This window comes from Chlorocebus sabaeus, chromosome 9, assembly GCF_047675955.1.
Source record: "Chlorocebus sabaeus isolate Y175 chromosome 9, mChlSab1.0.hap1, whole genome shotgun sequence".
NCBI classification, from domain to species: domain Eukaryota; kingdom Metazoa; phylum Chordata; class Mammalia; order Primates; family Cercopithecidae; genus Chlorocebus; species Chlorocebus sabaeus.
Window position 1 is genome coordinate 50,004,949 of NC_132912.1, and position 26,815 is coordinate 50,031,763.

The 26,815-nt window shown below is 42.2% G+C and overlaps 2 protein-coding genes across 11 annotated transcripts in view; one reads left to right on the top strand and one right to left on the bottom strand.

Moving 5' to 3' along the window:
• LOC103215798 (WASH complex subunit 2A) overlaps positions 1–7,598 on the top strand; it is a 64,354-nt gene extending 56,756 nt beyond the window's left edge. For 3 of the 5 annotated variants that reach the window (XM_073018967.1, XM_073018970.1, XM_073018968.1), the window contains 6 exons: positions 153–275; positions 1,256–1,318; positions 1,676–1,888; positions 3,508–4,116; positions 4,964–5,141; positions 6,897–7,598. In XM_073018967.1, coding sequence (XP_072875068.1) covers positions 153–275; positions 1,256–1,318; positions 1,676–1,888; positions 3,508–4,116; positions 4,964–5,141; positions 6,897–7,036 — 1,326 coding nt within the window. In that variant the 3' untranslated portion in view covers positions 7,037–7,598. The remainder of the gene's footprint in view (positions 1–152; positions 276–1,255; positions 1,319–1,675; positions 1,889–3,507; positions 4,117–4,963; positions 5,142–6,896) is intronic. The other 2 variants (XM_073018969.1, XM_073018971.1) reach the window with 1 other exon arrangement.
• The window catches only part of LOC103215797 (ribosome biogenesis protein BMS1 homolog), a 76,324-nt gene that overhangs the window by 11,923 nt on the left and 37,586 nt on the right, over positions 1–26,815 (bottom strand). For 5 of the 6 annotated variants that reach the window (XR_012093966.1, XM_073018972.1, XM_073018976.1 and 2 more), the window contains 2 exons: positions 26,509–26,577; positions 24,500–24,534 (listed from right to left, as the gene is read on the bottom strand). Coding sequence is in view for 3 of the 6 variants with exons in the window: in XM_073018972.1 (XP_072875073.1) it covers positions 26,542–26,577 (36 nt within the window). In the remaining 3 variants the exon portion in view is untranslated. Of the gene's footprint in view, positions 1–7,621; positions 8,063–24,499; positions 24,535–26,508; positions 26,578–26,815 lie in introns of those variants that run through there. The other variant, XM_073018973.1, reaches the window with a different exon arrangement.

Here is a 26,815-nt window from a genome sequence, read left to right on the forward strand (position 1 = left end):
TTTCTGAAATGCTACCTTTGAGTTGGTTCAGCCCTCATTTGAGAAAGTATTTTTAAGACTCAGAAGCCAGGATTATTTTTTGCATTATGATTTTTCCTTACATTTTCTAAGATATTTGATGGATTTTGGTATTTTTTTTTTTTCTTTTGAAGGTACAAGAGAAAAAGAGAGTAGTGAAAAAAGACCACTCTGTTGACTCTTTCAAAAACCAGAAACATCCTGAATCCATTCAAGGTAGTAAAGAAAAAGGCCTATGGAAGCCGGAAACACCTCAGGTTAGAAATGCTCTTTAAGGATTTTCAACTCTTGTTTGCATCCCAGTACAGAGAAATTCCATCATGCAGACCCACAGTTATTCAGACTTGTCTGCGTTAAGGAGGAAATAGCAACCAGGGTTACCGCTTTGTCTTCACTGCACTCCCCGCAAGTCATCTCCCCTCTCCTCGCTCCACACCTCAGAGTGTCACAAATCTGCATTTTAATAGTTAGTGTTTTTTGATGCCATGCCAGATTTGACTCTAAAGTGGAGTTAAGGTAGGATGAAGAATCTTCTTCCCACTAAAGCATTTATTTCCCCCTCTGGATTTCCTTGGAATGGAATTAAAATAGAAATAAATATAAATTACATCTGATTTCTTGGCTGCTCTCAGTGTTGCCTCTTCCGAGGTCACTGCTGTTGGGCCCTACTCTGCAGCAGTCTTCTCAGAACGCTGTGGAGCTCCTCCTGGGAACAGACCAGGACTGGAGAGCAAGTGCCAGTTCCATGTGCAGGTGTCCCAGGGTGTCTCACTGAAGCCTTAGTGTCCTGAGCTGTAAACCTGAGGCTCTTGGACCAGCACATCACCACTGACCCTTCCTGGGGCTCAGATCTTTTGCTTTTAGGACCAGTGCATTAGGCTATGGGTGAATTTCTGTGTGCTCCTTGAAATTTGTATTTGATAACCAACATGGTAATTTTGCCTGCTGGTCAGTTTTAGGTGCTCTGATAAACTGTGATTCTTGGGAATCTTACTCATCTTGTGTTCCTTGACTCTATATCTGATCTGAGAGTTTTCCACTTATGTGACAGAGGAGGAGGCATACGTGAAGTAGTGCTAGTGAAACGACAGACCCCAGGAGAGATTTGAATGCCTTTCCCATTAAAGAGCTACAGAAAGTGACAGTTCTGCTCCATCACAGATTTATTTACAGGCATAAGAAACACTTGTCTTTCTGTTTCCCCAATGGATTTTTAACTGGATGTAATTTCACACAGGAATCATCAGGTCTCGCTCCATTTAAAACCAAAGAACCATCCACTCGGATCGGGAAAATACAAGTAATTAAAACACTGGAATCTTCATTGCCTGCCCTGTGGCATCTATAAACTTTTTTGGGTTTCCTACTTTTGTCAGCTGCTGCCAAGCATCTTCTCATCTCTTCCCCCGCCTCCCCTCCCCCGCACCTAGTTGTCTCTTGTGTGCTGTGTCTTTAACATCTATTCTTCGAGCCCAGTGGTGGGCATAGGTGTAAGACCCTCTGTTTTAATTCTGAGACTAGATGAGGCGATTTTCCTACATTTCTCTTCTCCTCTCGTATTATACATTATGTGCACCGAGTCTCGTCATGTGTCAGAGTAAAGATAATAGACTGCTGTGTTGAAGAACAAATACAGAGTTTCATTTTTCTTCTTTAGGCAAATTTAGCGATCAACCCCGCGGCCTTGCTGCCCACAGCGGCTCCCCAGATCTCTGAAGTAAAGCCTGTTTTGCCAGAATTGGCTTTTCCTTCATCTGAACACAGAAGGAGCCACGGTCTGGAAAGTGTGCCTGTTCTTCCCAGGAGTGGGGAGACCGGTGTGAGTTTTGATCTTCCAGCTCAGGCAGACACCTTACACAGTGCAAACAAGGTGATGAAACCATCTTTGCTTCCTTGCTGTCTTCTTTTAACCGGAATATGCGTCTGTTTCTTTCTAGTTTATCGATTGCATACACAGCAGTCTTTGACTCTCCTTTTGAATGGGGTGCCTCATCCTTCCTTCAGCCGCTCTCTCCATTCTCCCCACCCCCTCTCATCCTGCACCTGCTTTTCCATGGCCTGTATTTGATACATTTGCATTCTGCTCAGCAGCCACAGTAATGTCTCACCACTTTGGCTGGTGTCTGACACCTGCAGGTTTCCAGCACTGCCACCTGGGGGTCTTCTAACCACAGAGCAGATCATGCCCTTCCTGCTTTTGCTTCCTCACTGCTCCGAGGATAGCATTCAGGCTCCTAGGTTTGGTATGAAACGCCTTTACAATCGGTGCCAGCCCATGTGTGCAGCTTCCCCACCAGTCACTGCACACTTTCCAGCCTGACTCCAGGCATACCAGGTGCCACTCCCTGAACACACATGGTCTGTTCTGCTGCTTCCCAAGGCTTCTGCTGCCTCCTCACCAGGAATGCTCCTCTCCATCCACAGCTGTGCTTCCACATCCCCACTTCTGTCACTGTGCCCTGCACTCCCCGCACAAGTTCCCACAGCAGCGACGCTGTTTCATGGGATCTCCTCAATGAACTGTGAACTCTTTGACGTTTCCTTTCATTTTAGTTGGGTTTCTTGTTTCTATCCAATCTCCCTTCTCTGGAAAGCCTTAATTGATCTCCAAGTAAGCGACAGGACACAGAATGACCTAACCCTGGCAAATAGACTCATTTCAAATGTTTCCAAACCTGTTTCGTTGTGCAAAACAAAACAGCCTTCCTTTTATGACAGTTTTCGTTGGCTTTTTTTTTATTAGGTTTAAATTGGCAACTAAAATTGTGACATTCCCCTGAAGCTGGCAACACAATCATACTTTGCCCAAAGTAGGTTGTAGCTTCTCAAAATTCTACTTGATTGTATATTTTGGAAAATATCATAAACACTGCATCATTGCTACTAAGTGATCTGTGTTTTGAGATTATATTAAAAGTTCTGATTTCTAAACCGTATTTCTTATGTGAATACTTAATGTTTGAATTTAATGTTTATTGACTTGAAGAAAACAGCGCCTTAGATTACCTCTCTTTATTGTCTTGTATTTCTCCCTGCTCCTGGAGCCAGAATTTAGGCTAGCACCCTAACAAAGGTTAGTACCAGAATTCCCCGATTCTTTCTTCTTTGGAAAGATACCCACGTTTCTATGGAAGGCAGAGTAGGTGCCAAGGGAGGGGTTGTGAGACACAGAGAGCCAACATGCCTACTTTCCAGGTTTCCAGCAACAGATGAAGCTTTTTGTGTCAAACTGAACTGAAACTGCCCTGGAAATATTAAAAAATGGAGAACTCTAAAGGATTAAGAATGACTTAGTCTTGGAGTACTAGGAGCTATTAAACACCTTCCTTGGAAATCATTAAGAAATAACCTCTTCTGTGTCTTCGATAATATCTTCATTGAAGTAAACCAGATAACCTTACAGTATTTTGAGTCACTGATTCTTTGCCATGGTAGCTTTGAACACTTTATTTTATCATTAGATCAATGTGTGTTTTTTTGCCATTGCAGAGCCGTGTCAAGATGAGAGGGAAGCGTAGACCACAGACCCGTGCAGCTAGGCGGCTGGCTGCCCAGGAGTCCAGCGAGGCTCAGGACATAAGTGTCCCCAGAGGACCCATTGCACAGTGGGCTGATGGTGCCATTTCCGCAAATGGCCATCGGCAACAGCTCAGAGCAGCCAGTGGAGAAGACAGCACTGAGGAGGCCCTGGCAGCTGCCGCTGCACCTTGGGAAGGTGTTCCTGTGCCAGGAGTGGACAGAAGCCCCTTTGCGAAGTCCAGAGGCGAGCCTGACCTTTTTGATTCTGGGGACATCTTTTCCACGGGCACTGGATCTCAGTCCATGGAGAGAACAAAACCCAAGGCAAAGATAGCAGAGAATTCTGCCAACCCGCCAGTGGGTGGTAAAGCAAAAAGCCCCATGTTTCCTGCTCTAGGCGAGGCCAGCAGTGATGATGATCTCTTTCAGTCTGCGAAACCAAAACCAGCAAAGAAAACAAATCCCTTTCCTCTCCTGGAAGATGAGGATGACCTCTTTACAGATCAGAAAGTCAAGAAAAATGAAACAAAATCCAGTAGTCAGCAGGATGTCATATCAACAACACAAGATATTTTTGAGGTAATAGGACTTAACACGTTTTTGTGTCTAAGTTAAGGAGGGTATCTGATTGGCTTATTTGAGCCATGGATTATGTTTAACTTGTTGCATGCATACCCCATAGCCATCTGCTTAGTAATTATAATTAGGCTCTTTTATTAATAAGTCTAACATTGTTTCAGAAGTGGCTTTTTGTTTTGTTTCATGTAGAATGTATTTCTTGGCTGGCCACAATCGTTGATGCAGGTCTTGGTTTGTCTAGTTTTTACAGTTTTTTAATTTTTATAGAATATTGTAGTCAGCTTCCTGGGCATGCCACTCGGTGACATGCATATAGCTCCACCAGTCCAGCTTGAGAGTTTAACCTGTGGTTCTGGGGACATTGGCCCTGACTGGAGCTGACAGTTTAGTGCAGGCAATAAGACTTTCAGTGGCATTTGCTCAGCAGATGTTTATGGAGCACCTGGGGCCTGCAGGTACGAGGTGAGCTCAGAGAAGTGCTAGGCTCCTCAGAGCTCTCTGGGAAGATAATGAAATACAAACAGGGCAATGGAAAATTAAGATGTTTTCAAATAGTACTAAGTGTCATGAAGAAAATAACCTGGGGCAGAGTGGTTGGTAGGGGTAGGAGGTGCTCCTTTAGGCAGGACTGGTAGAGAAGGTGTCACTGCAATGCCGGCATTTGAGCCGGGGTGAGATGGGTGGGCCAAGCTGTGCAGACATCTGGGTTAGTGCGTCCCAGGCAGAGGGGGCAGTCTCAAGGCTGTTCCACAACACTCTGGCCATTTGCATTTCCATGGCTTGTTGACATGTTTGAGTTTAAAAAGAAAAATTGATTTAACATTGTATGTATTTTTGGCTTAACAAGGATGATATATTTGCTACGGAAGCAATTAAACCCTCTCAGAAAACCAGAGAGAAGGAGAAAACATTGGAATCCAATTTATTTGATGATAACATTGATATCTTTGCTGACTTAACTGTAAAACCAAAAGAAAAGTCCAAAAAGAAAGTGGAAGCCAAGTCTATATTTGATGATGATATGGGTAAGTTTGGTTTTCTACGTCTGACCTAGAGAACCCTTAACTTTCCGTCACTTGGTATTTTTCCTGCTACCTTTTCTTGGCCCTTTTCTGGAAAATACACCCCAGCAGGTTCACTTCAGTGTAATCCTGAGTTAGGCTGAAGATAGGTAAGAGATGGACTAATTATTTTAGTGAAATAACTCTTTCCTATTTGGTCATCAAATAATTTGAAGGCACCCAGAGTTTGACATTTAAGTATAATTTAACTTTGATCTCAGTGCACCTCACCAATCATCTGTGGCACACCCTGATGTTATGAAAGGAGGTTTGATCAGAAATGACCTCACGTGCTAAAGTAGGCTGAGGGGACTGCCTTGGGTGTGATGTGGTTGGTTGAGTCAGAGCTCCAGATGGAGAGGGAGTGTCCATGGTTCTGTGTGAGAAGAGAGCAAGACTAGACCTGGGGGTAGGCTCTACCTCAGGCGTTGCATCTCACTGAGGACTTTGGTGTTTGGGAACAAGATCGTCTTCTTTATGTGGCACAACTTCTGCTTTGTTGGTAAACAAGGCAAATGTGCGAGAACCCTAAATATTGGACTTTTGATCAATCCTGCGTTGGTAGAGAGCATGTGGGCTGAGGCCACATACACATTTCCTACACCCCCAATCAATCTAGACCTTGAGGCTAACTGGGAGACAGCTGGTGCTGGAGAGTCACACTGGCTCTGTGCCTCAAGCAAGCACATGGAGGGCAGAATAACTCATTCATTATTTTAAATACAGAAAAGTCATACATGCTTATTGTAATAGATTCATGCAATTCAGAAAATGTACAAAGTGAATAACCCCTTAAGGTAATAGTAACAGTTCGGTGTGTATCCGTTCAGACACAGTGATATTAATATATGTTTGTGTACACATCAATATATAACCACCTTTTAAAAAAGAATGTACTTATAAATATATATAAGAATATATTTTTAAAAGAATATATTTCTGAAAAGTAAGAATGTATTTCTGCTCTTTTAGTCACTTCGTGTCTTTTCATGTCAGTACATAGAGATCTCCTTCCTTGTTTTCAGTGGTGTGCACGATTTCTTTGTATTTAGCCATTAGCCTGTTGACTGAGATCCTGATTGTTTCTGTTTTCTTTATTACAAATAATGCTGTGGTCTTGACCATTTGTGTACACCTGACTTTATGTATATATGCTAAAATCATGGTTGGATAAAACCCTAGCAGTAACATTACTGGATATGTACCATAATTAGGTAAGACAAGCTTTTGAGTCAGTGAAACATTAAACGAATGCAGCAACAGAGGCTTACGGTCTTACATGAGATGCCTCAAATCAGTGCATTTATTCTGAAAGAAAACAGGTGGGTCCTATGTTGGATTTCCCTTTGCATATTTTTATTGCTCTTTTAAAACCCGGTGTGAAAAGAATGTCTAAATAAGTCCATTGTCCCTGATGGTAGGGGCGTGGTCTGGTTTGGAGATCAAGTTACCCTTCCCTTTTGTCTGTCCTGCACACGCACATACAGACACTTTTGTTGCTGAAGAAATTGTGCTCCAAGAGAAACCTGTGTGTGATCATAAAACTTAATGAGTAACAAACACAGGACCAGAATCTAAGAGGCTTGAGTTCTAGATTAGTGTTTTGGGGTACTCCATACTGTTACCACAGCTGGGTCTTTGGTGGTTTGCTTGCATGCGTTTTAAAAGTACCTTTCCCCACCCCTCTTCAGCAACTGTTTTTCTTTTTTCTTTCTAAAGATGACATCTTCTCCTCTGGTATCCAGGCTAAGACAACCAAACCAAAAAGTCGATCTGCACAAGCCGCACCTGAACCAAGATCGGAACACGAGGTGTCCAACATCTTTGATGATCCCCTGAATGCCTTTGGAGGCCAGTAGAGCATACAGGGTATCCACATGTTATCCTGCAGCTACACTGTTGAGTTAGTGATGATGTTGTATATACTTATGGTCTTAACTGGGTTACAAAAAGCAAATACTAGAACAGCTAGCTCATCTTTTACCCAATGTACTTAGTATTTTTCTGCACTGGTTTAATCATGCTTAATACTACAAAACAAAAATAAGTATTTCACAGTGGTTGGTTTGTTTTGTTTTTAAACCATAGTTTGATTTAGTTAGCCTTGCTGGGGCCATAATATGCTTCAGGATGTGTAAAAGAAGCAATCTCTTTGTGGCTTTCATGGGTAGTCAGGGAATCTCAGAGATAGCAAATGCCACATGACCAGGAGTCTTTGTTATTTGGATGGGAACCCTAACTTAGGGCCTGAGCAGGTGAAAGAGAAAGAAGGTGAGAGATTATACTTCATGAGTCTTAGCAATATGGGAGCAGGTTTTCACTGAATTCTGAAGGTGCCTCTGCATGTCCTCCAAGGCAGGGTTTGGCAAACTATGGCCCCCCACTGTCGTATTTTGTTAATAAAATTTTATTGGAACACAACCACATTCATTTATTTACTTACAGTCTATTGCTGCTCTCACCCCACCTCCAATGTAAGAGTTGAGTAATTGTAACAGAGACTAGATGGCTCACAGAGCCTCAGATGTTTTCTATCTGTCCCTTTATGTAAACAGTTTGCTGACCGTTGCTCTAAGGCATCCTTTTCCATCCTTGTCTTGTGGAAGCAGCAGAATGAACCTAGGTAATAGCGGGGGGAAGTGCTGAGGATGGAAATGTCAGCCTTTAGAGCAGCACTGCCCCATTGAACTCTGCAGGAATGAAAATGTTCTTTATCTGCATCAACAAAGGCAGTAGCCACCAGCCACCTGGATGGCTGACCCCATTCTAGTCTGTGTTTTTTGGTGCTCTGTCTTCTTGCTGCTGAGTATGCAGCCTGTCGCCACGGCACAGTCTTGTAGGCCACCCAGGTTGGTCTCAGCGATCCTGGAGCTACTAACTTCTTCCTTGGACATTATAAGATTGGAAGGGGAATTACTCATACCCAGAGTCAAAGATTTTCTACAGCTCCCACAGGTCAACCATTTGACCAAGTCTGCTGTGAGTGATGTGATGACAGATGAGGGCACTTGCTAGTTACCCACTCCTTTCCCCTATTCATTTTATGCATCTTCCTTCTGTCCTTAGGTTGAGATCTCCGAGTCGCTGTTGTCAGGCAGACTGCTGTCCTCCAGATTCAGGCCCATGGGAGCCTTGGTTGGTCTTGGAGGAGCAAGGCTGCGCAGGTGACTCGGTGGCCTCAAGTGTGTAGGTACCTGATGGTGCGAGGAGATGCTGGCTCTGAAATATTTCCTAATCCCGCTTGCAGATCAACTGCCGACTAGCGTTTAGGCTACAGACATATTAGATGGTTGATATGATTCTGTAGCTTGCCTTTAGAACTTTAGGGATGTTTTCACATATCAGTAAATTAAGATCTGTGTCAACATTTTTTTTTTTTTGGGAGATGGAGTCTCGCTCTGTCACCTAGGCCAGAATGCAGTGGTGCAATCTCGGCTCACTGCAACCTCTGCCTCCTGGGTTCACGCCATTCTCCTGCCTCAGCCTCCCAAGTAGCTGGGACTACAGGCACCTGCCACCACGCCCTGCTAATTTTTTGTATTTTTAGTAGAGACGGGTTTTCACCGTGTTAGCCAGGATAGTCTCGATCTCCTGACCTCATGATCTGCCCGCCTTGGCCTCCCAAAGTGCTGGGATTACAGGCATGAGCCATTGCGCCCGGCCTATGTCAACATTTTTAATGGCAGCTTCATATTCTGGATATCATTATGTTTGGGAAAATGTTTCAAAGGTAACTGCTCTTCTGTAGCTAAGCTTTTTTAGAGCAGAGGATGGAGCAAATTCTGAGTTACTGAAACTACATATTCAGCGCTCTTGCCTTGTTTACCGTTAACTTCCATTTCATCTTTGGAGTTGTGTTTTTAGAACTTTTTCAGAAGAGATGAGAGAAATAGAGAAATGCTTTGGGAATTGATTCAGAAATCTTTTTGGTGTCATTACTCTTAATAGCTAGATATATTTTTTAATTGTAAAAAATTCTGGAAATACTTTTTTCTCTACCTGCTCCCCCCCTTTTTTTTTTTTTTGAGACAGGGTCTAGTTGTGCTGCCCAGGCTGGGGTGTGGTGGCACAATCATAGCTTGCTGCACCTTCGAACTCCAGGGCTCCAGTGATCCTCCCACCTTAGCCTCCTGAATAGCTGGGACTACAGGTGTGTGCCATCATGCCCAGCTAATTTTTTTAAAAAGGTTTTTGTAGAGACAAGGGTCTCGCTATGTTGCCCAGGCTGGTCTCAACCTTCTTGCCTCAAGTGATTCTCCCACCTTGGCCTCCTGAATTGCTGGGATTATGGGCATGAGCCACCTTGGCCAGCTTCTTTCTGTTTTTTTCGTTTCGTCTTCCCCTTCTATTTTCTTTCTTTTTTTTCTTTCTTTTAGCTGTTCTTGCATCATTTTCCATCCCATCTTGAAGTCTTCATTGCCCCCTCATTTTCCAACATCATGAGTCCCACAGCATGCTTAGCTAAGCATGACCACACACCATTTCAAGAAGCCATTCATGGACGCAGCTTTTAGTACTGGCTAGGTCTCTGGCCTGCTGCAGCTTCCATTGGCTCCTCAGCTACCCTCTAGGCATCCAGTCTGGCTTAACCAGATTTCATGGCCTCATTTTGTCCTCTGCTACAGTGATTTCTACTCCTGAGGAGAAGCATAACTATCTTCTAGAGGGAAGCATTTTCGCTTTGGGTTATCAACCTTGGTTCTTTTGGGATATTGGAAATTACCCCATTGAATGGACCCAGACTTACGGTGGAAGTTCCAGCACAATTAATGCTGAACGGGTTTGTTCTTTTTCTTCTGGCTTATAGTTGCATTATCCATTCTCATTATAGATGAAGAACTTCCAAATCTGTTTGTTACCTTCTACCCTCCCCCAGCCTGTTATTTTCAGGGTCACACTATGGAAGAACACTGTGGTGAAGGAAACACTCCAGATTCCTTGGGCGGCGTAGTCACTCATGTCTTTATTTCTGTCATGTTCATTTTGCAGTCCTGACACCTGACTGCTGTTGCTAGAGCTGCAACTATGTAGGTAGAAGTACTGTTGGCTTCGGGGATACACATACTGGCAACTCTATAGTACACTCTTATTTGATGTAGCATAAGTATGTTTTTAAGAATTCATGTTATCCAAAATTATAAAAGCAGTTCTTTGAATGAGTGAAAGAAAGAGGGTTAAGGTTAGCTCTATACGAAGTCATATATAAGCAATGCAGCTTTTTAGTTTAGCTTTTATTTAAGAGCAATGACCCTTTACCTATCACCGGCAGTATTACTAGCCTGGCACCTTGTATTACTCTATTCCTCATCGTTTTGAAATATGGTGCAACAACACTCAAAAGAGCTGTGCCACAAGAAACAACTTTCCTTTCTGTAATGCCCTCCCTTTTAGGATCACTAGAAGTCTGTACAATGCAATTCAGATTCCCAAATTAATTGTCTTTCCTATTAGTGTTATCAAAACTCATAGCAGATTCCTGTATGTGCATGTATGTTATGAGTTGGATAAACGTTGGTGGACTTCATTTGGAGTGATCAGAACGGGATTCCTGTGAGAAGACAACACCCCTCTAAACAAACGTTTGGAGCATGACATGGCTTGGGTGTTTTCCCCCCTCCAAATCTCATGTTGAAATGTGACCCCCAGTGTTGGAGGTGGGCCTAGTGGGAGGTGTTTGGATCATGGGGGTGGATCCTTGTGAATGTCTTGGTGCTATGCTTGTGGTAATGAATGAGTTCTCACTCTGAGTTCACGTGAGATCTGGTTTCAAAGAACCTGGGGGCCGGCTGTGGTGGCTTATGCCGGTAATCTCAGCACTTTTGGAGGCCAAGAGTGGTGGATTACGAGGTCAGGAGATGGAGACCTTCCTGGCCAACATCTTGAAACCCCGTCTCTACTAAAAATACAAAAATTTGCCAGGTGTGGTGGCATGCATCTGTAGTCCCAGCTACTCAGGAGGCAGAGGCAAGAGAATTGCTTGAACCCAGGAGACTGAGGTTGCAGTGAGCTGAGATTGCGCCACTGCACTCCAGCCTGGGCAACAGAGCAAGACTCTGTCTCAAAAACAAACAAACAAAAAACCTGGCACCTCCTTCCTCCCTCTCTCTCTCTCGTTCTCTCACCACGTAACATGCTGGCTCCTCTCCTCCTGCCATGATTGTAAACTTCCTGAGGCCCTCACCAGAAACAGATACCAGCATTATACTCCTTGTACAGTCCACAGAACCATCAGCCAAAATAAACCTCTTTTATTCATGAATTGCCCAGTCTCAGGTATTCCTTTATAGCAACACAAACTGGCTAACACAGAGGATAACCAAATATTTATTAATGTCTAAAACTTGGATAATACCTTACCTATAGCACAGGTTTGCTCTGAGGATCAATTGAAAGAGTAAACTATCTGTTCTTTCCTTGAACAAAGCTTTAATGAGTACCAACATGTGCAAAACACCGTGGTAGGGGATAGAGATCAGACGTGCTCCCTTCAGTTTAGGAAAAAATGAAATTGTTATGGGCCGGGGCAGTGGCTCACGCCTGTAATCCCAGCACTTTGGGAGACCGAGGAGGGTGACTCACGAGGTCAGGAAATCGATATTATCCTGGCTAACATGGTGAAACCCTGTCTCTACTAAAAATATAAAAAATTAGCCATGCGTGGTGGCAGGCGCCTGTAGTCCCAGCTACTTGGGAGGCTGAGGCAGGAGAATGGCATGAACCCGGGAGGCGGAGCTTGCAGTGAGCCGAGATCGTGCCACTGCACTCCAGTCTGGGAGACAGAGCAAAACTCCGTCTCAAAACAAATGATAATAAAATAAATAAAATAAATTGTTATGGGTGCAGTATATGATGTAGGTAGTAGTGTAAAGGGCGTAGGGATAAAAGCTTTGTGGAATGGTTGACATTGGAGCTGAATGTTGAAAGATGATTAGGTGTTTGTCAGGTAACCACGTGTGCACATGACAGTAAGTAGAGCAGAGCAGGAGCAACAACATAGAAGCTGATGTGTTCTGAAGCTGCAGATGCAGGTGATTAGAGGATAGAAGTACCAGAGATGTTGCAAGATGAGGTGAGGTATGTAGATAAGTAAAATGGGGCAGGAATGTGAGATGCATAATCTTGGTAGCATTTCTAAGGAGTCTGAGTTTTATTTTATAGACAGGGAGAAGTCATTATACGGCCTTGAAGCAAGAAATAACATGATCAACTCTACATTTTCAAAAGATACCTGTGCTCCACATTATGTGTCATTAGGGAAATGGAAATTAAAACAACAGTGACATACCGTTACATGACGGTTACAATGGCTGAAATCCAAAACACTGACAACACCAAAGCTGGTGAAGATGGGGAACAACAGAAACTCTCTTTCACTGCTGGTGGGAATACAACATGGTACTTTGGAAGATTGTTTGGCAACTTCTCACATATTCTTACTGTATGATCCAGCAATTAGGCTCCTTGGAATTTGCCCAAGTGAATTGAAAACATGTTCACACAAAAACCTGCATACAGATGTGTATGGCAGCTTTTTTCATAATTTCCAAATCTTGGAAGCAACTAAGATATCCTTCAGTAGATGAACGTATAAATAAACTCTGTAGTATACCCAGACAATGGACCAAAAAGAAAAGAGCTATCAACCCATGAAAAGACATGGAGGAACCTTAAAAATGTGTGTTACTATGTGAAAGAAGCCAATCTGAAAAGGCTGTATACTATAAAATTCTGAATTATGTTCTGGAAAAGGTAAAACTATGGAGATGGTAAAAAAGTGTAGTGTTTGCCAGGATCTGAGGGGAGAGAGGAATGAATAGGCAAAGCACAGAGGGATCGTAGCACAGCGTATGTATTCTGTGTGGTACTGAATGGTGGATACACGTCATTACGCATTAGTTCAAATCCATCAAGAGTGAACCCTAATGTAAATTACAAACTTCAATTTTTGTGTGAAAATGATGTGTCACTGTGGGGTTCATCAGGTGTAACAAATGTACTACTCTGGTGCAGGTTGTGATAGAAGAAGGCAGTGGGAGTGGGAGGCATATAGGAACCTCTAATTTCTGCTCAGTTCTACTGCTCAAAACATGAAATCTACCCAAAAAGGAAATTTTTCCTGTTTAGACTAACTTAGTTCATTTCCCTCATTTAGTTCCTTCATTGCTGAGGTTTCATGGCAGTGCATTCTAAAATCAAACATAAAATTATTCTAGAACTTTGACTTCTCCCCTTGCTTAAACATCATTGCTGAATAATGTAAAAATATGATACCCTAATCTAGTTTTCATAAACTTTTTTCAAAGTTGAAAGGAAAAAACTGGCATCATGGACAGATGGGTTGAGTGAAAGGCGTGAATCGAGGATCAAAACTAGGCCATGAAAATTGCTCAGTTGAGAGCTAATGAAGCCATAAATTAAGTCCTAATCAGTGTAGATGGAGTGGGTGACAGATTTAAACAATATTAAGAGGCCTGGCACAGTGGCTCACACCTGTAATCCCAGTCCTTTGGGAGGCCAAGGCGGGCAGATCACAAGGTCAGGAGTTAGAGACCAGTCTGCCCAATATGGTGAAACCCTGTGTGTAGTAAAAATACAAAAATTAGCTGGGCGTGGTGGTACATGCCTGTAGTCCCAGCTACTCAGGAGGCTGAGGCAGGAGAAACGCTTGAACCTGGGACACGGAGGTTGCAGTGAGCCGAGATCACGCCACTGCACTCCAGCCTGGGTGACAAAGCGAGACTCCGCCTCAAAAACAAACAAAATACAATATTAAGAAGTCATATTGTCTAGAATTGGTCATTTCTAGGTGTCATGGGGTTGGGGGAAAATCCAAAATGATTGACAGATCATTTTGAGTGATGGCATGAGGCATCTCTTTATCAAGATGAGGACTACAGGAAAGCAGGAGGTTTGTGGGAAAAATGATAAGTTTTGAGTATGTTGGATTTCAGATGCCTCTGGAGTATCATGCATATGGAGTGGAGATTACTAACAAAACCACAATCTTTAAAAATAACTGCTTCTTTAAACATGCTTATATTGTAGTGAGTTCAGTGATATCTCATATCCTTTGGTAGAAAAAAATGTAAAAAATTTATGTATGGCGCATTTCTCTGACTCTTGCATTTTCATAGTGTTCACTCTCTGTTCACCTAGGTTTACTTTCTGATACCCTTCTCCCACTCTGAGGCTTTACCTATCCTGAAATACATTTAAAAATTTACCCATGTCAGAAACACTTCCCAACTCATCCTATAAGACCAGTATTACCCTCATACCAAATCCAGACAGACATAAAGAAAACTGTAGATCGTCTCTTATGATTATAGACACAGAGATCCTGAGGAAATACTTCCAGACCAAATCCATCAACATATGTAAAGGATTACATACTACGTACAAGTGGGATTTATCCCAGTAATGCAAGATTGATTTGATGCACAAAAATTAATGTAATATGTGAAAAAAAAAGGAAAGAAAACCACATGATTATTTCAATAGTCACTGAAAAAAGCGTTTGACAAAATTCACACCCCTTCATGATTAAAAAGAAAATCCACCTAACGTAGGAATAGAAGGGAAGCTCATTCATTGTTGATGGGACCGTAAAATGATCCATACCATTTAGAAAACAGTTTGGTAGTTCCACAAATTGCTAAACATAAGAGTTACCACATAACCCAGCAAAGCTGCTTCAAAGAGGAAGGAAAACATATGTTTACACAAAAACTTGCAATTGAATGTTCATCTTAGCATTATATGTAACAGCCCAAAATTGGAAACAACTCAAATGCTCATCAACTGATGGATGGATAAACAACATGAGATGTATTGCTACAAGGGACTATTATTCAATAATAAAAAGGAGTGAAGTACTGATATATCTTAGAACATGATGAACTTTGAAAACATTATGCTAAGTGAAAGAAACCAGTCACAAAAAAATCATATATGATTCTATTTATGTGAAATGTCCAGAATAGACTAATTTGGAGATAGAAAGTAGGTTAGTGGTTGCGTAGGGTTGAGTGGGGGACTGGGGAAATTTGGGAGTGATGGTTACAGGGTATGGGTTCCTTTTTAGAGGTGATGAACGTTTTCCAAATCTAATGTAGTGATGGTTGCACAACTCTGTGTACATAATAAAAACCATTGAATTTTAGGCTTTAAATGAGTGACTTTTATGGCATGGGAATTATATTTCAATAAAGCTGGGATGCTGAGGTGGAAGGATCAATTGAGCCCAGGAGGTCAAGGCTGCAGTAAGCGGTGATCACACCACTGCACCCCAGCCTGGGCGCTGAGGCCACACTTCCTATAGGCTGCTCCCAGCCAGAACCGAGCATGCCGGGGTACTAGTGCCACCTGTTCCTGCAGGACAAGGGAAGCCTCTAAAAGTCAATAGTCCACCAGAGACTCCCAACTGATCTGGCCAAACGTTCCTAGAGCTGCCCTGTGTCTCGGACTCCTCCTGCCCTACCTTCCTTCCTTCCCCCTCTACTCTCTCACATGGCAGTCTGAAGGCTCTCCCTGATCACTCCTGGCCCCTCCCGTTACCTGCATAGGTGCATCCCCAGTAAATCTCTGCTGATCTCATCCTAACTTGGTGCCTGCTTCTGGGAGGATTCATACTAACACAGGTTTCAAGGTCAGACAGCATTCAAATCCCACTTCCACCACAGAGCTTGAGCCAGTTCCTACCCCTTTCTCAGCCTATTTCCTCAGCACTGAAAAGAATATTGAAACAGAAACTCTTTGAAAGCTCTTCCGGTCCTGATCTGTTCTAGAATCGGGCTCAGCAGGGTTCATGCAAGGACACAAGTGTAGCCGCCTCTGAGGAGCCCCTCACATGCCCATTTTAGCCAGTTTGTTTCTCCCTGGGCTCCTACAGCCCCATGTGCCCATCACGCAGGGTTGCAAACACCTGTTTTCTCCTCTGATTCCCCAAAGGGTGCTGGACACCTATAGAGGGGCTCTGTTTTGTTCGCTTATCCATGATCTCAGAGAATGTTTACAGTGCACAGTGAATGCCGAGCACTGGAAATGCTCAGTGAACAAAGCCACCACCAGCCCCCACCAGCGTTCAGCAAGGAGGAGATCTGTGGCTACAGTCTCCTTGGTTCCATGGAAATGACACCAATAGCCAACATAAGTGACGGCCTGGTGCAGGTGCCAGGTTCCCAGCAAAGGTCTTTCCATGTATTTTCTGTTATATGAATCCTCCTGGCATGCTCATTGCGAGGTTCCATTACTACATCCCCATCTTACATATGAATAAACTGAGGCTCAGGGAACTGGAGTTGATTGTCCCAGCCTGCACAGCTAGGAAGAATCAAGGGGTGAGTTTTTGGTTTTATTTTGCATATTTCAGTAGCTTTACTGAGGTATAATTTACACACCATAAAATTTACTCACAATAAATGTACATTTAGATCAGTAAATCTACAGATTTGGGCAAAAATCATCACAGGCCAGTTTTAGAACATTTCTATTACTCTAAAACCCTTTCTCTTGCCTATTTGTAGTCAATCTTCCATTCCCACCCCCAGCACTAGGCAACCATCAATCTGCTTTCTGACTCTAGAGATGTGCCTTTTTCTGCACATTCCCTCTAAGTGAAATCATATACTATGTGGCATTTTGTGGTTGGCTTCTTTCACATAATGTAATGATTCTGAGGTTCATCCATGTTGGAATGTCCATTGTGGCTTCATCCCTGTCTATTGACAAATCAAGTTCTGTTGCTTGGATGGACCGCAAATGTCTACATGTCCATTCTTCAGTTGGTGCACATTTGGGTTGTTTCCAGTCTTGAGTATTATGAATAATGTTGTTATGAAAATTTGTGTGTAAGTTTTTGTGTGAGAATATGTTTTCATTTCTCTTGGGTAGATCCCTAGGAGTGGAGTTGCTGGGTCACACGATAAGGGTGAGTTACACAAGAAACTGCCAAACTTGTCTTTGTAAATCGGTTGCCCCACCAGCAGCATATGAGGGTTTCACTGCTCCCCACAGTAGGTCTGAGATTGGAGGCAAGTCCAGCCTGACCCAGAACCCCGATTCCCAGCTCTTTGGTGATCTTTTCTTTCTAACATTGGGATACCCAGCTAAGGAATGAGGATCGTGGCTGTGCAGGAATGAGGACTGTCTGTGAAAAACAAAAGTGCTCCTGCACCAGCCCAGACAAAGATCCCCCCATGTATCTCCATTGATTTCTCATCCTCCAAGTGATGCTGGAGCCCCTGGGTTTCCCCACGCGCAAACCCACACATTTCTGACCCCTGCCATTTATCTTCCATTGAGCCTTAGGTTCTGGTGAGAGTAACAAGGATAGACAGGGGTTCACAGCCCAGGGCTAGGGATGCCCCATACCCCGGACAGTGACCTTGGAAGGGCTGATTCAGCTGGAACTCAATATTGAAGCACCTAGGATGTGACCATTTACAAACAGAAAAAAGATAATGCAGAAGCATGGGGTCCCCGATTAGCTGATCTGAGCTGGGGCGGGGCTTGGCAATCACTGGATCCAGTGCTTTTCCTGAAACATGCACACTGAGTTTCCTGCCCACACAGCCCTGGGCTTAATTAAGTCCAAGCAGCAAACAGGGTCCTCAGTATGCTTAAAGCGTTGATATTGGATGGAAGACCATTCAATGTTTGACAAAGCCCTGCAGACCCCCTGGGAATGTCTTGAATTCTAAGGAGACCATCTTGCCCTACTTCCTTATTTGACAGAAATGGAAAACTGTGGCTCACTGAGGTGGAGTGACATACCCCAGGTCATCCAGCAAGGTGAGGGTGGAGCAAAGGCTTGGTCCCACAGCATATATTCATCCATCTCCTTGCCTATTCCTTGTCTTCCAGCAGAAAGTAAGCTCTGAGAAGATAAGGACCTTCCTCCCCTTTTCTACAACTGCTGTCTTCCTTGATTCTAGCACAGTGGCTGGCACAGGTTGGGTGCTCAGTAAATATCTGGCAAATGGGCCAGTCATGGTGGATCACGCCTGTAATTCCAGCACTTTGGGAGGCCAAGACAGGTGGATCACGAGGTCAAGAGATCGAGACCATCCTGGCTAACACGGTGAAAACCCGTCTCTACTAAAAATAGCAAAAAAAAAAAAATTAGCCAGGCGTGGTGGCGGATGCCTGTAGTCCCAGCTACTCAGGAGGCTAAGGCAGGAGACTGGTATGAACCCAGGAGGTGGAGCTTGCAGGGAGCCGAGATCGCATCACTGCACTCCAGCCTGGGCGACAGAGCAAGACTCAGTCTCAAAAAATCTGGTGAATGAACCCAGGTGCCCTGACTTCTCTGCTTCATTTCACAAGGCTGATCTGAGCACCTACTATGTGCTACAAGCTGTGACCGATATTGGGGATAAGATTTGAGCAAGACAGGACCCTTGCCTTCAAGGCACTGAGTTCTCAAGGGCAAGATGGTAGGTATACAGCTAGGCACAGAATTCTGTGACTAGTTTTCTATTGCTAAAAGGGGATTTGGGGCTTGTGTAATCTGAACTCAGCCAGGAGGTCACAGAAAACTTTAGATCAAGGTTAAAAATAAAGAGGCTGAGGCAAGACTTCAGTCCCAGAGCATCCCCAGGAGGCCTACCCTGGTCTTCCATGAGTGTCTCCTGATTAGAAACTCTGGAGTCTAGGAGGTCAAGGTGGGAGGATCACTGGAAGCCAGGAGTACAAGACCAGCCTCGGCAAGAAGGCAAGACCTTGTCTCTATAAAAAATAAAAATTAAAAATAAATAAAATGTTAGAGAGAGAGACACAGACACCAGCCTAGGTAACATGCTGAAACCCTGTCTCTACAAAACATACACAAATTAGCTGGGTGTGGTGGTGTGACCTGTGGTCCCAGGTACTTGGGAGGCTGAGGTGGGAGAATCGCTTGAGCCTGGGAGGCAGGAATCACATCACTGCACCCCAGTCTGGGTGACAGACAAGACCCTGTCTCAAAAGTCAGAGACAGATTGAGATAAACAGCAGAGTCTGACTGGAGCTGAATTATTGTACTCAGCCTTGATCAACTGTCCCAGCCACTGACCAGCACTGGGCACAGAGGGTAAACACTGCAAAGGAAGTGACCAGCTTAGAGAACACTCTTCATCACTCCAAGGCCTGATGTTCACCACACTGAGGCTTCATATTAAACAGAACACAAGAACAATCTTCTGGTTACGTTTCTTGAAAAGAGTCCCTTTTTGTAGAGATACACATTAAAATATTTGCAGATGAAATCATATAATGTCTGTATGTTGCTTCAGCATAATATTACAGGGGAGACGGGATAGGCTGATGGCCATTAGAGCGTGCTGACGATACCTGAGTTCTGTCTATCTTTAGGTTAAAATTTCTTTCGGCTGTCGCGGTGGCTCATGCCTGTAATCCCAGCACTTTGGGAGGCCGAGGCGGGTGGATCACAAGGTCAGAAGATCAAGGCCATCCTGGCTAACACGGTGAAACCCGCCTCTACTGAAAATACAAAAAATTAGCCAGGTGTGGTGGTGGGCGCCTGTAGTACCAGCTACCAGGGAGGCTGAGGCAGGAGAATGGTGTGAACCTGGGAGGCGGAGCTTGCAGTGAGCCAAGATCACACCACTGCACTCCAGCCTGGGCGACAGAGCAAGATTCTGTCTCAAAGAAAAAAAAAAAAAAAAAAAATTTTGCTTCATGTTTAAATAAGATTGCCATGACATGGCTCAAATGAGACTCTCAGAGAATACTTTCCGTTTATTTCAAAATTTGATCAATTTCATTCTATAAATCATCTGACCTGCACCTAGCCATTTTCCTGCTCCACTCCTGCTCTCTGCCTAGAATACTGCTTTTCTCTTTCCTTGCTTCAGCAAGCTCGACTCCATCTACCTTCTTGGATCTCTTTGTCGGCAGCCACTCAAAAAATGTTTTTTCTATACTAATTAGTCGAATTCACAAGATACGAATTCTTGCAGAGTATTCCCCTCATGAGAAAGTACGCCTCTCCATAAGAGTACAGGAGGGCCCTTACTCTTCCTACCTCCAGTGCTGAGCACAGAATTTTGAGTAAATCCAAAACTTCAACAAGTGTTTGACAATTCAGTTGTAATTTGGAAGATAAGTCTTACTACATTTAATTACAGCAAAAACATTACTAACAGTTTACTGTTTATAGGTATTATTTAATGTAGTCAGAAAATAGAAACGAAAAATCTAACGTCAGCCAGCATAAATCAGACTATGAAATTTTATGATCTTTAACAAGAAATGGAAGGGGTTACTTAGTAGTTTTAAGGTTTAATAACAAAAACTAGAAAATAATTGTACCTAGTAATTTAGTAAGTCAAACCCAAAGCCTTACCATCAAAGGTCCAGTGCCCGTTGGACGCCAATGCCCACCCACTGACTTCTTCTGCTGTGCTGCCTCTCATTTTAACCCATTAAAAATATTAAAGTTGTTTTCCTTGTAGAGGTCTTCATCTCCTTGGTTAGGTCTATTCATAAGTATTTTATTTTATTTCATTTCATTTCATTTTATTTTATTTTTGCAGCTATCATAAAAGGGGTTAAGTTCTTAGTTTGATTCTAAGGTTGGTCGCTGTTGGAGTATAACTGAGTTACTGATTTGTGTACATTAATTTTGTCTCCTGAAACTTTCCTGAATTCATTTATCAGTTCTAGGAGCTTTTTGGAGGAGTCTTTAGGGTTTCCTAGGTATACAATCATATCATCAGCAAACAGCAACAGTTTGACTTCCTCTTTACCGATCTGGATGCCTTTTATTGCTTTCTCTTGTGTGATTGCTCTGGCTAGACCTTCCAGTACTATGTTGAATAGAGTGTTGGGAGTGGGCATCCTTGTCTTGGTCCAGTTTTCAGGGGGAATGCTTTCAACTTTCCCCCATTCAGTATTATGTTGGCTGTGGGTTATTACATTGAGGTATGACCCGTGTACACCGATTTTGCTGAGGGTTTTAATCATAAAAGGATGCTGCATTCTGTCAAATGCTTTTTCTGTGTCTACTGAGATGATCATGTGATTTTTTTGTTTTTAATTCTGTTTATGTGGTATATCACATTTATTGACTTGTGTATGTTAATCCATCCCTGCATCCCTGGTATGAAACCCATGTGATCATGGTGGATTATCTTTTCTTTGAGATAGAGTCTTGCTCTGTCACCCAGGCTGGAGTGCAGTGGCATGATCTTAGCTTATTGCAACCTCCGCCGCCCAGGTTCAAGTGATTATCCTGCCTCAGCCTCCTGAGTAGCTGGGACTATAGGCACGCGTCACCACACCCAGCCAATTTTTCTATTTTTAGTAGAGACGGGGTTTCACCTTGTTGACCAGGCTGGTCTTGAACTCCTGACCTGGTGATCAGCCTGCTTTGGCCTCCCAAAGTGCTGGGATCACAGGCGTGCCCAGCTGGATTATCTTTTTGATATGCCATTGGGAACTACAACCTACAAAACATTGCTGAATGAAATCATGGACACAAACAAATGGAAAGACATCCCATGCTCATGAATGGGTAGAATGAATATTGTGAAAATGACCATACTGCCAAAAGCAATCTAAAAATTCAATGTAATTTCCATCAAAATACCACCATCCTTCTTCACAGAACTTGAAAAAATAATCCTAAAATTCATATGGGACCAAACAAGAACCCACATAGCCAAAACAAAACCAAGCAAAAACAAATCTTGAGACATCACATTACTTATTTCAAACTATACTAGAAGGCCATAGTCACCAAAATAGCATGGTAGTGGTACAAAAATAGGCACATACACCAATGGAACAGAATAGGGAACCCAGAAATAAACTCAAATACCTATAGCCAACTGATTTTCGACAAAGCCAACTAAAACACAAGGTGAAGAAAGTAAACCCTATTCAACAAATGGTGCTGGGAAAATTGGCAAGCCACATGCAGGAGAATGAAACTGGATCCTCAACTCTCACCTTACACAAAAATCAACTCAAGATGGATCAAGGACATACATCTATGACCTGAAATCATAAAAATTCTAGAAGATAACATTGGAAAAACCCGTCTAGACATTGGCTTAGGCAAAGACTTCATGACCAAGAACACAAAAGCAATTGCAACAAAAACAAACAGGTGAGACTTAACTAAAGAGCTTCTGTACAGGGAAAGGAGTAAACAGGCAACCCACAGAGTTGGAGGAAATTTTCCCAGTCTATATATCTGATAAACAGCTATTATCCAGAATCTATGAGGAACTCAAACAAATTACAACTACAAAAACATGGAACCAGCCCAAATGCCCATCAATCAAGGAGTGGATAAAGAAACTGTGATATACATACACATATATTTTTGAGGAATACCACTCAACCATAATAGGGAATAAATTAATGGCATTCCCAGCAACCTGGATGAAAGTAAAGACTATTATTCTAAGTGAAGTAACTCAGCATGGAAAACCAAACATCATATGTTCTCATCCATATGTGGGAGCTAAGCTATGAGGATGCAAAGCCATAAGAATGATACGATGGACTTTGAGGACTCGGGGAAAGGCTGGGAGGAGGGTGAGGTATAAAAGACTACAAATTGGGTTCAGTGGATACCGCTCAGATGATGGGTGCACCAAAATCTCACAAATCATCACTAAAGAAATTAGTCATGTAACCAAATACCACCTGTTCCCCCAAAACCCTATGGAATAAATAAATAAATAAAGTACAGCATTTTTCTCAGCAAACATAAATAAAATAAAACAAAGCTAAAGTTCACATTTTCGCTCTCCTTTTGGGCAGGACAAATTTTAGATATGTTTTTAAAGAATTAATAACTTTTTTCCTTTTTCTGAGACAGGGTCTCCCTTTGTTGCCCAGGCTGGAGTGCAGTGGTACAATTACAGTTAACTATCTTCAGAACCACAAAATCTAGGTTCAACCTAGAGGTGTCCTCTCTATCAAAGAGGAGGGATTTTAAGACTGGCCAGCTCTCTAAACATCTCCACCCAGGAAAGTGTGTTAAAGTACAACTAGAGGGGATAACAGGACAGAAGGAAACACAGAATCTAGGACTCAGGCGATCCCACACAAGACAGCAGTTATGTGAGATCCCAAAAGACTTTAAGGAGATAGCACAGAAAAGCAGACATCGAGCATATCTAGGGAAAGCCACTCCATACTGAACTAGGATGACAAAAGGCCAAAGAAAGTTGCTCCTCCAACACACACACAAAAGGAACAGATGTGTTTTTGCAGACGGAAAGTATCTTTGAAAGGCATGTGATAAATGCTACAACACTTGGGGGAAAACGGCTATTAGAAAATAAGCAAAGGAATATAGTCAGAAAATTAACTTCATGCTAAAAAATAATAGATGCGAAAGCAAACAGACCACCCAGAGGCTCCTTACTATATTTAGATGGATAAACTCACATCGGCTAGGAAAAAAGAGAAGACCCAGGAGAATTGCAGAACTGCTCAGATTTCAGAACTGTTTCAGAGACAGGGTGAAGGACATGTAATGCAGAGGCACAGTGAAAACACCATATGACTTAGCAGTGAATAATATTTGCAGAGTCATAATCATGTAAATATTACTGATTTAATGAAGAAGTGTGCTACTATTGGAAGAAACAGAAGGAGGAACATAAGATCATGGTGCAGCGAGGAAGGTATGCTTTCACCTGCTGTGATAGAAAGTCAGTAGACTGTACTGGCAATTAACTTAGCTCTTCTATTTTTGTTATTTCATTAAAAATAAGATTAAATATTAAATATTTCAGGCAGATTTTTTTTTTTTTTTTTTTTTTTTTGAAAAAGAGTTTCACTCTCTCACCCAGGCTGGAGTGCAGTGGTGTGATCTCAGCTCACTGTAACCTCCACCTCCCGGGTTCAAGTGATTTTCCTGCCTCAGCCTCCTGAGTAGCTGAGATTCCAGGCATGAGCCACCACGCCCGGCTAATCTCATATTTTTAGTAGAGACAGAATTTCACCATGTTGGTCAGGGCTGTTTCGAACTCCTGACCTCAGACGATCCACTCGCCTCGGCCTCCTAAAGTGCTGGGATTATAGGCATGAGTCAGGATGCCCAGCCTTAAGGCAGATGTTTTTACCACAACCAGACTATTGAAATTCAACTTAAATATCAGAAATCCTTAAAAGGACACACTAAGCTAAAGACTTTTCTGGATACATTTAATACTTAGGAAAATAGAAGAGTTTTAGAAAATCCACAGAAAGGGGTCCATGCTATCACCACTGGGTCCACATTGTAATTTAAAGAAATCAAGAGAGACACACTTTTATGTCAAACTATCAATTTCTTAACTATTTGACAGTTTACTTACATGGTTTGTACAGTTGCTTCTTCTTATTTCTATAACTAAGAATAAAAAGGAAAAACTGGTCACTTCTGATACAAATGCCATAAAACAAAAGTAGTTGTTAACATCTTACTGATTACTCCTATGTAAAATGAGACAAAATTCCATTTAAAAAATTATTTTCAATAATTTATAATTTAAATTATCTGGCACGATTAATTTCATAAAGTTTCTATTACATACAAATGAAAGTTTCTATTTCATAAAGTTTATATTACATAAAAATGAAAGAATCCTCATGTACAAAGGAAAAGGGCAAAAAAATTAGGCCAGATGAAAAATTTAGCTAATAAAAAAGTTTAACTGTTGCGTATATGAGCCATGATCCATTAGTATTCTCTCATTCTGCATTTACACATAGGTTACTTTAATTATCAGAAGCTAAGAGCTAACAGCTCTAAGAACTGCTTCCTGACCAGACACATATCTCTAGATGCAACAGAATCCCTGTAAGCATCTTGAACCATACTTAATGGTTACCTACTAATATGTCACTAAGAGCAAAACAAAACATGGGTCTTTACACAACTGGAAAGTAATCTCATGTTAACATGTGACCCTTAATATTGGAGAGAGGGCCTAGTGGGAGGTGTTTGGGTAGTGGCGGTGGATTCCCTATAAATGGATTGGTCACATTCCCACGGTAATACGCAAATTGTCATTATGGTAGTTTAAAAGAGTGTGTGGTACCAGCCAGGTGCGGTGGCTCAAGCCTGTAATTCCAGCACTTTGGGAGGTTGAAGTGGGTAGACCACCTGAAGTCAGGAGTTTGAGACCAGCCTGGCCAACATGGCGAAACCCCGTCACTACCAAAAATACAAAAATTAGCCAGGTGTTCTGGTGCCCGCCTATGGTCCCACCTACTCAGGAGGATAAGGCAGGAGGATTGCTTGAATCTGGGAGGTGGAGGTTGTAGTGAGCTGAGATCACGCCACTGCACTCCAGCCTGGGCAACAGCGAGAGACTCCATAAAAAAAAAAGAAAAAAAAAAAGAGTGTGCTACCTTCCCCCTCCTCTCTCTCCTCCCACTTTCACCATGTGGAACCACTTGCTTCCCCTTTGCCTTCTATCATGATTGTAAGCTTGCTGCAGCCCTCACCAGAAGCAGATGTTGAAGCCATGTTTGTACAGCCTGAAGATCTATGAGCCAATTAAACCTCTTTTTGTTATAAATTACCAGCCTTAGGTATCTCTTTACAGTAACGTAAAAAAAGAACACAAATTCTAACCAGAAATAACTGATTCAAAATTGGCAAAGTCTACCCAAACTATAAAAACAAAGGTTACAAACTCCCATGTTTTACTGTGCTGCATAACTTCACATATTATTATAGAACCCTCTCTTGTATTCTTGCTATTTAAGTCAACTGGAAAACTTGGCTGTGTATGGCTTTTTAGCAAATAAATGAGGATTTAACATAACATTAAGGAAAATAAGCAGGAGTAGGGCATGTTTAAATTGACATTACATCAAATGAAAAGGTTAATAACTTAAAGTTTTGAGTAGCATGAACTTGGATGTGGTAAATGAATGTGGTCAGAGGACTGTGTGAGAGGAGGCCCAAATCACAGATTTAATCCCTGATGATAAACAACTATGTTTTTAATTTGTTTAAATGAAAACCAAGCTGAAGCCTAAGTTCTATCATTCATCTTTAAAATGTACTCTTTGGAGCAAGGGAAAAGGGACCAAGAATTATGAATAAAGAGAAATCCATGACTCCTCATTCACATGACAAATTAATTGTGTTGATAAAAAGATGGCAAAATGTATAAACAAAAAGTTTACATGTTTTCACTAAAACGATAACAACTAAAGGAAAGTATATCACATGTTAAAATAAGACAAGTGAATATGTGAAAAGTTGAAAAATTTAAACCAATATGAGTTTTTCTAAATACTTTCTATATTACACCTGATCAAACAAGAGTTTGTACTGTTTCTCTTGGTGGAAAAAACAATGTTGTCTCACCATCTGTTTGAGAGTTCCTCTGGAATATTGTAGTTACCTCTGGATTGGCAGGAGGGTTAAACTCCAAAGCTATATGTATAGAGGGAGAAAAGAAAAAAAGATGTAATCATTTACAAAAATTTATCAATTTGTTTATTCAACTGCTGCATTTAGGCTATTTCACTACATCTACTTGTATTCTTATCCATCAAAATGAATGTATGGACATAAGATAGAGCCAGGCAAGACGGCACATGCTTGTAGTCCCAGCTACTCAGGAGGCTGAGATGGGAAAATCACTTGAACCCAGGTCAGGAATTTGAGGCCA